Source organism: Crocodylus siamensis, chromosome 7, assembly GCF_052110815.1.
Source record: "Crocodylus siamensis isolate JL-2025a chromosome 7, ASM5211081v1, whole genome shotgun sequence".
In the NCBI taxonomy this organism is placed as follows: domain Eukaryota; kingdom Metazoa; phylum Chordata; order Crocodylia; family Crocodylidae; genus Crocodylus; species Crocodylus siamensis.
The window spans coordinates 61,759,661-61,772,911 of NC_143401.1; the positions used below are offsets into that span (position 1 = coordinate 61,759,661).

Consider the following 13,251-nt stretch of genomic DNA (forward strand, 5'->3'; position numbering starts at 1 on the left):
TATCACTGTCTGAATTCTCTCAGAAGAGAATGTAGTCCTCCAGCAACATTCACCCCCTTTCCCTCCCCTCCTTGCTAAACTCTGCTACTCCAGCAAGGAGCAGAATATATACCTTTCACAATCCCCACATTGTGCTGCAAGGAAATACAGACAAACCATCAGGGTCAGGGTTACCATCTGTTGGCAGACATACTAAGGGAGCCTGAAGAGCACAGGTGCACAAAGGTCCCTCTCCCCACCTGCGCAGTGGCAGCACTTCAGGCTTTCCACTCTTCAGGGCCTCAGCATCTGAATGTCCATAAATGTTACTCTGGATAAGTTTTTCTACTAAGAGAACAAAACTGGGAGAATCATCCCAGACTATTTGAATGTGTGTATTTAGCCTAAGACAAGAGACCGTGAAGAAGCTAGTGTACTGTAATAGATAAAATAAACAATTGATATCTAGATCCCAAGTCTTTGATATGGTACAACATTCCAAGTAAGAATATGGATTGGCTAGTCAGTCACACCATTCCTTCCTGCGCTACCATTAAGGATGGAGTAAAATAATGTGTCAGTTTCAGTTCCGCCATAAGTGGTGGCAACTACATGGACATTAATGGAGTTATACTTGCTCATAGTACAGCTAAATGTGGCTGTATATCAGTCAGTCTCTATACTGCATTTTCTGTTAATTCCATATTGGGCTTGCAAAGAGAAAACAAAGTTTCCTTACAAGTATAAGATGAGTAACAACTCTTCTAAAATCTATCTTTCTTATAATTTGCAACATTTAAAAGTTGACTTAGTATAATCTGTAATTCATCATGTTGTGTTATAAATCAATTATACTTTCCTTTTAAAGAGACCTCATTACATTAAAAAAATTAGTTGGTTTGTAGGCTCTATAAATAGTTGGCTCAGAAGAGGAGCTAAAATACAGCTACTTCTAACTAGCTAATATTTGTTTCAGTGGATGAACATTAATTTCATCAGTTACTGTTTTATTGAAATATTCCTTTAAAAAGTGTTTAAAAGGCTACTGGCTTGATTAACTCCTCCACTGCTTGGGGCACGAGCACTCTTTGGTTGCTAACAGAAGTGGAAAAAAAACAAACAAACCTCTCTTTACTGAAAGAAGTATTGTGTTGTTGGACTCAGTGACACAGCACCTGTATAGATATGGTGCTTCAGCAGGGCTTTTTGGCACATTTATCTAATAGGTCCACTGAAGTGCCTGATCTAGATATACAGACATTGGGCAAGCTGAGTCCAACTAATGCAATGCCTCTTTTGGGGGTGTACCAAGTTAAAGTAAAGCACTGTTTTGTTTTGTTTTGTTTTATGTCTGTAAGCAGTCTCTGGACACTTGTGCCAAATTTGTGCTGCTATGGTGTGACTGTTTCCATGGGCAGGTTTTCTGGATGCTTTAAATGTCTTTCTGGTACATTAAACTAAAAGTCCTCAGGTGTAGTTTAGTTTAACTCACAACAAATTAAAGCATTGCCTCCATGGATTCATTGCATGCAAACACAGCGGCACTCAAAATATGCAATGATCCTGTTTGTCTACCAGTTGGTGCTGCAAGTTTTTTGTAGTTCACCCTTCAAATTGCTGCTGCTTTAGAATTACTTCCACTTTTTTATCTTGCACTGTGTGCTGTTCCCTCCTTCCACAGCTGCCTGGCAGGCATGGGATGGGGGCGGGGGGCTGCGCAGAACCATCCCACTCTCCTGTGGTGCCAGCCAGGGACTGGGCTTAATTCATTTGAAAACCTAATGCATGCAAACACTGATGCAATGCTCCAAAATAAACAAGTTTAAGTTTTATAAACCTATTTAATTTAATGAGGATTAAACCCCATGACATATACAGGTGCCCTATGATATCAAACCCCAGGGGTCACAAGAAGCCCTTCTGTGAGACATTGGTGGAGGAGTATGTGATACACTGCCTAGATTTCATAGCACAATGTCCCTCTTGAAATAGGCCTTTACAGTCTTTAGTCATCTTTTCCCCAGGTACAAACTTTAACCAGGAGATCTCTGCCACACAACATGCTTCCCAGAATTATATTCCAAGACTGAAACAAGCCTCCTACACATGCATAGTACCCTAAATTACTACGCATTACAAGTGAGCAGCTACACGTGCACATCCATACTGTGCAGCAACTATGACAATTTATAGCAACTCAGGTGTAATTTGATACCTGCATTATGCAGGTATCAGATTTACACCCAATTAGTTACTGCGCAGTAACACACATGTAGACGCCTTACTGTTTAGTAACACTGTGTGTGGACTGACTTGGTACTAACTTTAGTCCCAAGTCAAATCACATACAGCGTTAATGTGATTTAATGCCTGCACATATAGACACCAGCCTATTTCTGCTTACTGCACAGTAAATTTAATACAATGTAAATGCACATATAGGAGCGCCTACTGCCTACAGAATTTGTACCAGTCAATCCTTATCAAACACAGCTTTGGGTTACATTTAGTTTTTATAATTTGAAATAGTTACTTTTAAGGAAAAAAGCAAATCACAGATTCTCCTTTACTTCAGCAATCAGATCCCAAATATAGTAGAATTTTTAGGAGTTTTAAGGAATCTGCTCAGCTGCAGTTGATTGTAAATCAGTTTTGTTGTCTTAAAATGTTTTTGTTTTTTTTCCAATTTGACTTCCCACCAAACCACTGCAAATAATTATGGCATTATGAAAAATAAATCAATAAAATAGCCTACTGAGAATATAAGTAATTTTCATTTGAATAAAAACACTCTACTGTTTTGAATGGTTTTGGAAATAAACCTATTTCTTGGGTTACTCCTCCTGGTTATTTTTAAATGAGTTTTAGTATAGTTTTCTGATAACAATGCTATCAGTATTAGCTGCTAAAGTGTGCCACTTAGTGTTCAGATTATAGCTGAGTAATGTTAAGTGTCGCACTCAGTGTACATAGAATGGAACTACTACAATTTTTCCGATATTAAAACTTTTTTCATGTGTAGTAGGTACATTTTTCAGAACTTGCCACCCCAGTGATCAGCTTGGCACTCAATGAATTAAATTTACATATAATATTTTATAAAAATAACAGTTTAACTGAATGAGTCCTACATTGCTTACTTTTTGATGTGAAATTATCACTGTCAAAGCTGAGTTAAGTGTCTGCATTTACTACTTGCAAATGAGCCAAAAATTGACGGTTATTCTTTTCTAATATACAATAGCTTTGAAATGCACTATTCAGCACAAATAAAAAAGCAAATTTGCAAAAATATATTTTGGGTTAATAAAAAAGTGTTGAGTTACAGATGGAAGCCAAAACCATTATTCTACCTAACTTATACACTATTTTTTTAATGTCCTCCAAATAAGTTAAAATGATAGGACAATAAATATATCTCCACTATTCCGCATTTTAAAATCCTAATTCCTACCATGATATTCATGTCTGGGTGGTTTTCCAGTTTTCCTTAGCTCATATAACTTTTTCTATAATTCATGTTTATGCTTTTGTAGAAGACAGGCACAAAAAGAATTACAAGCTTTTCAATTCCTCAAAAATTATAGTTCTGCCTTTTTATGTGTAAAATAACTAAGTGACTTTTAGTTTACTAGTAATATTAGGTTTCAATTTTGGGATAACTTTAGAACTGGAACTCTACTAACCTGTTTTTTTTCTTTTTCTTCTTCTTTTCTTTTCTATTTTTTTTGTACAACAAAACAGATTTAAAGAGTAAGTACTTACTTTCAGCTTTTTTTTCCTAACATACTGTTTAAGACTACTTATAGCTAGTGAATTTATTTTCTTTATTATTTACAAGAATAAGAGAACTCGATATTCCAGGAAATTCTTGTATTTATTCTTTGTGAAAAAGAAATTGTTAATATAGTTAACTGTAGAATTCATTGCTGCCTGAGATCTTTGTTTGGTTGAATGTAAAAAGGATATTAGTATCTTAAAAACATTTAATAAAAAGCAATATTGTATGCTAAGATAGGGATAGCAGGGTGTTGCCTGTTTTTACAGAGAGCAAAGAGAAAGCTTGAACCTTTCTTTTTTACAGCATCAAGTAAATAAATGGCAGGGACTTCATACTGAAGGGAAAATAATGCAACTGTAGAAGTGTTGGAATATGGGGAGAGACATGGAGTAAGCTTTACTGCATTCATGCCAGATATTAGGGTAGTATACATGCAGTACTTAAAAAATAACATAGGAATGGGATGTAATAGGAGTTTTCAGTCCTCAATATTGCTGTTTAAATTTCTGTTCATTTCTGTAATTCTGGATATTGCCTAGAATGACTCATTTAATGACTTATGTCTACCAAGTTTTTGAAAGGAGGGATATTCTTCAAGACAAATTATAGTACAGAATTCATGGGTTTCCTAGCTCTGTATGTGTATTCAATGTTTAAAAGAAGTCATTAAGCAAAAAATCAACTTGGGCTGAAATGATCATAAAAAAATAATGACCCAGGGAGCAATTATTTATCACTTAGTATAAACATTTTCACTTTTTTGAAACACAAAATCAGTCAGCCAAATCCATCCCTGGTTTAACCAACTTAATTTAAGTGGAAAATACACCACAGATAATTTGGTAATAATCTGCAGTACAGGTTTCTCTTGATTTATGCAGGCTCTGTATGTGCAAATTTGCTCTTATGTAATGAGCATTTTTAGACCCATAATTCATTATATGCAAAGGAAATTCACCCTTATGCAATCGGCATAGGTGCCCCCTCCCCCCTGCCCAAGCAGGTAAGCCTGTGGGGAAGGGAAAAGGGCCACATCCTGCCCCAAGCACCAGAAAGAGCCCAGTGCTGCTGCCAGCCCCAGCCTGCAACAGCGGCCTGCAACAGCAGCCTCCTGTTGTCCCATGCACAGATCCGGAGGCATGCACCCCACAAGGGAAAGCCCAGCAACACCCCCCAGCTCCCAGCCCTCCCTGGGGGCACTGAGCAACAAGACCCACCCCCTTCCCCCCGCACCCACTGACATTTTCCTCTGGTTTGCTCCCTTGTGCAGCTCCTGGAGCGGCACCCCTCCCCCTGCCCCTTCCCTAGTCCCAGCCTCACTCCCTCCCTCCCTCCCTCCCTCCCTCACTGCCATGGGAACCTATCCCTATTTGTTACATTATAAAATGGGTTCACTTTATGCTAATTCAATGTATGCATCATTCTCTGGGAATGCATGTATCACATAAATCGAGGGAAACCTATACTGATATTCTTCGAACAGGGTATCTCCTAGATATACCCTGATTCATATAGTAATTAAAATATAGCATTGTAAAGGGGAGATGAAAATAGTTAGTCACTAAAAGCTGCTGTAGGCTAATGCAGATCAGTTAAAGATACATTAATTTGCTTATGACATCTGATTTTTTCAGATTTTAATACAGTTAATTTAGGGCCAGAGTTATACAGTAAAAGCATCATGACTATCTTCTCTTTCCCATCCTTCCAAATGATCTAATAAGCTAAATTTATACTGCACATGTTTATTAAAACTGGTCAGAAAAGCTAAATTCCTTTCCAGGAAATGTTTTGTGTTTTTTAACAAACGTTTGAATCTCAAATCAAGCTATAAACTAAGTAGTGCAAAGAGCCAGAGATAATGCATCCCAGCTTTCTGTTTCCCCGCACAATTTGCCAAACAGCAGCTAAGTGTCTTGGTGAAAACCTATTTCTCCAGAGCCTGGGACCAAATGAGCCATCATTTCACTTTTCTCAACAGAGAATCTGCATTTTTGGCAAAGTTGAAATTTACCTGTGGAAAACCGGTTTTGTGAAAAGTGTCTTTTCTAGTGAAAAATAACCCATTCATTCAGGAAATTCTGATCCAGCTCTTTGCTGACAAAAATGTTTCAAATTATAACAATCAGGATTCATAGTAGAGATGATATCTTTTATTAGATCAACAAGATTTTTGCAAAAAAAAAATTATTGTTTTCAGGCACAAACACTCATCAGGCATTGGAGAAAAGATTGTAAAAGTTATCCTGGGTAGCAGTCAAGTTATAACATAAACTTTGGAGATTATCTTACATATTTTTAAATATAAGTGTTATGTAAGCGTCTTCTTTTTTCATTTAAATAAAGGACTTTACCAATACAGCCACTAATATTATTGCCTTAGAAAAATGGGTGCTACTAAAGCTTAAACCTTCTAAATAGTTAATCATAAACACATTACCTATTATATCATGATAAATGGATGGTTTGTCTGGCCTTTATATAAAAGGATAATAGTATTAAACAAAATACTGTTTACATACAGTAGCCATGAAATTTTGTTATGAAGAAACAAGTAATGGGATAGTTAAAAGGTTAAATCAGTTGTTCACGTTTGCTTTTCTTTGAAGAACCAGAAGAAACACATCATAAGTAACTTCTACACATCAGTCCATAGTTCCCATAGACAATTTCTAACATACATTTTTCTCCCTTTACACCATATCAAAGGCGACAAGCTGAATGTGCGAAGACTGCAAGGATCCAGATGGCCTTGCCAGCTGGGAAACCAGCAAGTGGTGCTGCCAACAATCTCTATGAAGAACTCGGTGACAGCACCATGTAAGTATTCATTATGACTCATCATTAAAATTGTCAATGTTACAAGGCATAATTCACATTTTTGGAATATCACCTATTCCAGCATGCATCAAAAGAACATTTCTTGTTAAGGAGATTTTTCACATACTCCTCATACCTCTTCATCATCAAGAAAGTAAATATAAAAGCTAAACTCTCAGCCAAAGTAAAGTGTTATAAGAGGAACAGAAAATAGAATTCAATAGCCAGCTGAATATAAAGGGCTCTCCAGAGGGCCTGCAGCTGCCAAAACATAAAGCTGCTCAAAAGGTGAAACCAGAGCTCCCTATGATCTGGATTAGTCTCCTAGCCCATACTTGGCTATTCATGCTCAAGCAATTAAAGTGGTCCTGAGAATGCACTAATTTGCAGCAAGTTTAGGGGTTAGACCTTTCAGAACTCTTCCTACTGTGTGCTGAGAATCTAACCCAGACTTTTATTATTTCAAATCTGCTTACTGGATATACTTAATAATACCCTCAGTCCAAAACTCCCATTCGACGTAGATTCCTCAAGCTGAAATTCTTTTTGGGGTAAAGGGTTTTAAAGCTAATTAAATATTGAAATTAAACACAAAGGAAAAATATAATATGTATTAAAAAGCAATGTTAGTTAAAGGAAAGCACTTTTTGCCCATTATATGCTGGTAAAATATCCATAGCTAAAATCATCTTAGAAGCTGAATTCCAGTATCATATAGTATTTACTACTTATAATAACTGGATAGACCATTTTTAGATTTTAATAACTGACGATTCTAAAGAACGACAGGCGGGAAACCGAAAAGTCTATGTGGATACCATAATAGCGCATGCTCAGTAGTCATTAGCCATTGCATAGCAACCAACTTGTGCAGCAAACATACATTCACACAGACTTGATTTTAATAGCTAGCAGGGAAAAGAGATATCATGCACAGATTATGGTTTTGAGTTCTTATACTAACAAACAGCTGATTCTATATATCGAGATTCTGATAAATGGCAGAAAATGCCTACAGTATAAAGCTTTTGGTGTTCAGTTTTAATTCTAGTATGTGACACATTCTATTAAGTGAAATTCTAAGAACTGGAGCCATGGTATGCCTGAAATCAGTTTTCTGCTGAGACATTAAATTACTAACAGAGGACAAATTCTCGTTATTTATTTCTGTAGATCTGAAGTAAATTAAAGGAATGTATCTTAATAAAGTAGAATTATTGTCCAACGATAGGGTGTGTTGGTTAAAGGCACATACTAGCAAATCTATTTATTATATCATATACTACACTTGATATATATATAAAGTGTAGTAGATATATATATCAAGTGTAGTAGAGAGAAAAACACTGAGAATAGGTTTCATAATGTGTCTAAGCTACTTTTGAGGAAATTGGTGATGTATTATTTGAATTTTGTTCTATTTTAAATATTATTGTTACTGCTGCTGTTCAAAGTCTTGAAGTTTTGCAAAGTATACATCTGAATTTGTAAAATATTCAGGTGGCAGGAGGAAGAGTTGTGCTTCCATTTGAAATGTTGATTGAGTGTACTGCCTGCTTATCAATTGATTTTAGTTGAGTTTCTGTTTGGGACTAGAGAAGTTTTAGAGCACTCATTGATGCAAGTGTAGCTTCATCCCAGTTTTTTTCCATCAGCTTTGTATACTTGTGAAATGATATTACTTGGGAAGTTGGAGTGGCAAAAAGCATATTTCTATGAAGAACAACTAATATATAATTTAAAAGATTTAGAAATTTGAGAGTTCTATGTCCTGGTCCAGATCGGGCTACTTATGCCTGTACAGCAGTGATTCTAAACCAGGGTGGCAGAGCACCTTGTCGTGTGCTTTGAAGATCCTCCTCAGGAAATGTGAGGAGGTAAGTGAGGCTGAGCAGGCTCAGGTTTCAGGTGTGAGGAGATAGACAGATAAGGGCAGGCAGGCCTGACTACCGCCCTGCCCCTCTTCAATGAGGTAAGCTTTGTAATACATAAATTAGCTTTTTGAAATGGGGTACTGCTCAATTCACAAAAGTTATGGAGGGGTGCTTTAAGTCTTATGAGGGATGCTTTGAAACTAAAAAGGTTAAGAGCCACTGCTTTACAGCCACCCTTTAACTTAAGTGCTTTGCTATCTTAAGACCCTAGTTCTTTAACCAAATTCCCATTAAAATCAAAGGAACAGTTCTTACTTATTCTTCTACAAGTTAAACTGGGCTGTTTATAAATTGACATTAGATGCCTTATGAGTCTTCATTCTAGAAGTTATAAGTTAGAAATTCTCTCTAAGGGAATACTAGTGGAGTTTGAAACTGGGAGATCGTGCCTCAGTTAAGGAGCAGCAGGGTAGTTAGAGAAAGAACAGATCTGCAGAGGTTGCCTGCTGCGCCACAATTAAAGTGTTTTTTTTAAGTTCTTTTCATTCATTATATGCCTGTATTTATTGAACCTGGTGATCACTACATCACTTTTCATGCAAGCTTAAATATAGTCCCCGTGTTTCTGAATAGATTTTGTATCCCTTGTCCCAAGTGTTGTTTCAGCAAATCTGAATGCATGCACCTCTGACTCAGAAGCTCGGTTACCCAGATTTGCACCAGTACTTCAACTGAAAGGGAAAATTTGGCAAACAGAGGAGAGATACCATCCATATGAATGTACATGCTTAAATCTCTTCATGTTATTCAAAGGAAAATTGATGGATGAATATAGTCAACTGTTTCTTGTACACTAAAATACATAGTATTTGTACAGATTTTTGTCAGTAAATCTGTGGAAGAAAATGGGGGGTGGGGATTAAAAATAAAGGAAAGAAATTTACCTAGGTATTTTAGGGAGAAATAATATGCTTATTAATACATTAAAATAAAGAGGATTAAAAGTTACTGAAGATAATTTATTTCAAAAGCATTCTTGGGGATTTTTTTAATTGTTGTAATTTGCTTGCATTTTCATAATTGTCCTAGAGCCATCTGCAATACTACATCATGCCTTCTTTTGTTTGTTTAGGTATTTATGATAAATTAAATAGAACTAAACTTTTTATTTGTTTATTTTACTCTGTCTTGTCTCATGATTTCCATTCTTTCTCTCTCTTTGGATACATAGGCATCAGTAAGTAAACTCACTTTTTAGTGTATAATATTCATAGCTAATAGAAACAGTAGTTAATTCTTTTTGCTTAGTCTACATCAAAACTTTAATCATTTGCTATCTGATTATCATTCTTTATTTTTATATTAGTATGCTACATGGAAGACATTTACTTTTAAATTAAAAGATTAGTGTCTCTATTTTCCTTTTCCTTTCCCTTTTGTGGAAACTAGTGTCAATTAGAGTAGGTACGGAACTCATTGCAATGGCTGAACTTAAATGATTATTTGTAGTCTACAGTCTAAGAGCCTAGAAACTATTGTGTGTGAAACATCTGGGACTGGGGGATTGCAGCTGTTGTGATTCCCCAGCCCCAGGAGTGTGTAGGGTGCTCCCATGTCTGGAAGCCACTCAACTGAGGGGGGCTCCCAGGCATGGGAACTTGCTTCTTGCTTGTCCAATGGGATCTAGTGTAAAATCCCACAATCACATCTACTACCATGTTCATGTGGCATGGCAGGAAGAGTGATTGTGTTGATCATGCATTAGATCCCATCACACCTTTACCTTCATCTGTAGAAAGGCCTTAGGGACCTTGAGATATATATCTCAGAAGAGGACCAGTGAAACTGAAATACTGCCACTCAGTATGTTGTTTCAAAATAATGAAATTATGTATTATTTTTTTCTTTGACTGAATGATTCTGTCATACCCATGATCATCATAGACAAGGAGACCTACTTATGTGATCATCATAGACAAGGAGACCTACTTATGTGATCAGCATAGACAAGGAGATCTACTTTCCCTTAGGCTAGTTCCTAGACAATGTCAGGTGCAGGGGAAGATGTATACCAGTGGAGTCTTCCCCAAATGCCCTGTGCTTTATACTGTGTTAGTCTCATTTACATGGGCCCTGTCTTCCCTATGAACTGATTCCTATCAACCATCCTTACTCAGCCCCCATGCCCTGACATGAAGAGATAAATTAAGATATTGTATATGCTCAGCTGATGCATTCATCTAGAGAATTCAACAAAAAAGTATTTTACTTTTCCCAGCTATGAAATGTGAATGTGGGAGGTTTATATGCACATAAATAAGGAAGCTTTAGGATTTTATCTTATTTTATCTTTACTCATAGTTAAATGTTTAAATGATATTTCCATCTTTACTTTAGTGTTTTATCACTGTAGAATATTTTTAAATGCCCTGTTAAGTGCAATTTCCTAGAGTTCTGGAAAGAGAAAGAAAAAGAAACAGCAAGAAATTTTAACTTAAGTTTTGGTGTGTCTGCAATACAATACAATGAATGCTGTATAGAGATACATGAGCAAGCTCTGAACAAACCATCTCTGATCAAGGAGGAAGCATACCTGTATCGGGGCTCTGTAGGGAAGATTGCCATCCTACCATGCTCACTGTATATTGCACTAAAAAAGGCAGTTTCAATAGACCTTTACCAGGTGTCTTGCACCTCAGCATTTCCCAAAGTATTGGGGTCACTGACCTGGGAGGGCACAAAAAGTTCCTAGTGGAGGCATGTGCAAATAACAGCTGCTACTTCCCTACACTGCTGATTGCTACTGGGGAATGGTGGCAATTAACAGGGAAGGGAAGCAGTGGTGAGAGAAGTGGTAGTTGACATGGGGATGAATAAGAGTAGCCAACCTTGGTGTGGTGAGCCATTAAAAACCCACAAAGTTTGGGAAATGCTGCTGCATCTCATTAACTACATATGGTGCTTTACTACCTAATGGATTTGAGTTCACTAGGCATGTCTACACATGCAACAATGGGGTAATCATTGTTGGGGTAATCATTGTCGCCTTGCGGAGTCAGGCCAACTCTCAGGATCTCAATATTGTGCTGTTAAACAGGAGGCTGTGATGCAATTGCACATATACAAACACACAAATCAATTAGGTGCATACACCCACATACACTACCAACTCAGGCACATACACATCCAAACCCGCCTAAACGTATGCATACCTATCACCAGTTCAGGCACATACACTATACACCCCAAAAGTTAGACAAAAATCAATTGTCCATACACACACAGTACACATACACAGATCACTAATTTGTATATCATGCACACAAATGCTTGGTGTTACTTAAGATCAAGTGGCCCCAGGTATACTCGAGGTCACTGGTGCAAGGGGAAAAAAATCCTGGTGGCAAGGAGGAGACATCCAGGAAAGAGAGAGAGATGGAAACCTGGGAGGCTGGGGCTGGAAACTGAGGCAGACAGCTGAGATATTGCGGGGATGGAGCAGATAAGTGGTGGCAAGGAGGAGACAGCCAGGAAAGAAATTGAGGCAGAAACTTGGTTGTTCAGGGGAAAAGACAGTGGGGGTAAGACAGTGGCAAAGAAACAGGGGGCTTGGAGAGACAGAGAAGCTCAGGACAGGTGTAGGAGGTGGCACTGAGCTATGAGTAGGAGAGAGAGAAATGAGACAAAAGTTAGAGGGGCGAGGAACAGAGATTGGAGCGGGGCCAAACCATAGTAAAGCAAAACCCAACTCAGGGGTCGAAATAACAGTTTTATTAAACAGACAACACACTACACAGCCTCATGAAGTTATTGGTTTACACAACACACACATACACTCACAATGGCAGCAAGAGAAAGAAACTCAGTGGAAGGGTTGGAGTCCAGGTAGGGAAGAGAAGCAGAGTCCAAGTCCTTGGCTGAAGCGTGGGTGGGGAGTGATAGCTATCTATCCAGGCTGGAAAGGGGTCCTTGTCCAGTAGGTGTTGTCCAGAGGGGGGCTGCCAGCAGGGCCTCTGGGCGGATAGGTAGTATGGCATGGTGCTGGTCCAGATGGTGAGGGCATCCCAAGGAGTCAGTCTTCACTACCCCTTTTTATGGGGCAGACTACCTCTAATCTCCTTTGGGGAGGGCATGTCCAGGCAATGTCAGCCCTGTCCCAGAGGGCTCCAGGTGTTCTTACTGAGCATGTGCAGCCTTGGCACAATGGTGGGTTGCCTCATCTTTTGTTTCTTGAATGCTGAGGGTGGTTCCCAGGGCTGGGTCCTTCATCCAGGTATTGGTGTTGATGGTTCGATCATTCAGAGGGAGCTATTTTTAGACCTACTGACATTGTCTCTCAAGCACCCGCATTCATCCCCATTCATTCAGGAAACAAGTTACATAGAAGGGGTAGGTGTGAGTCATGGGTTACACAACCGAGCATGGGGTAAGATGGAGGCTTGACATTACAAGATGGAAACTTGACATGACTTATGCTAACTTATATATATAGGCTTAAAACAGTAATCACATAATATAAAAGCATTAAAAAAAAAATCAATACAAACATAATAATTATCACTTATAAAACAGTGGCTATCTATATCAAAATAGCAGGACACTTATTTGCAAAGAGGGGAGAGAAAAATAAAACTTACTACCTAAAATAAAATGTTAACGCTTATCCTACATTTTAGCTTACTTATACTTATCTATAGGGAATAGAGAGGGAGAGAAAAAGTCAGAAATGGTTGGGGAAGGAGAGAAAATGAGTTTTAAACTAAATAAAGAAAAACTGGGGGTTTTCTACATCATTAG

At 37.8% G+C, this 13,251-nt stretch overlaps 1 protein-coding gene across 1 annotated transcript in view; it reads left to right on the plus strand.

Moving 5' to 3' along the window:
• The window catches only part of PCDH15 (protocadherin related 15), a 1,613,120-nt gene that overhangs the window by 1,577,676 nt on the left and 22,193 nt on the right, over positions 1-13,251 (plus strand). The window contains exon 34 of the mRNA XM_090057186.1: positions 6,470-6,580. Coding sequence (XP_089913312.1) covers positions 6,470-6,580 — 111 coding nt within the window. The remainder of the gene's footprint in view (positions 1-6,469; positions 6,581-13,251) is intronic.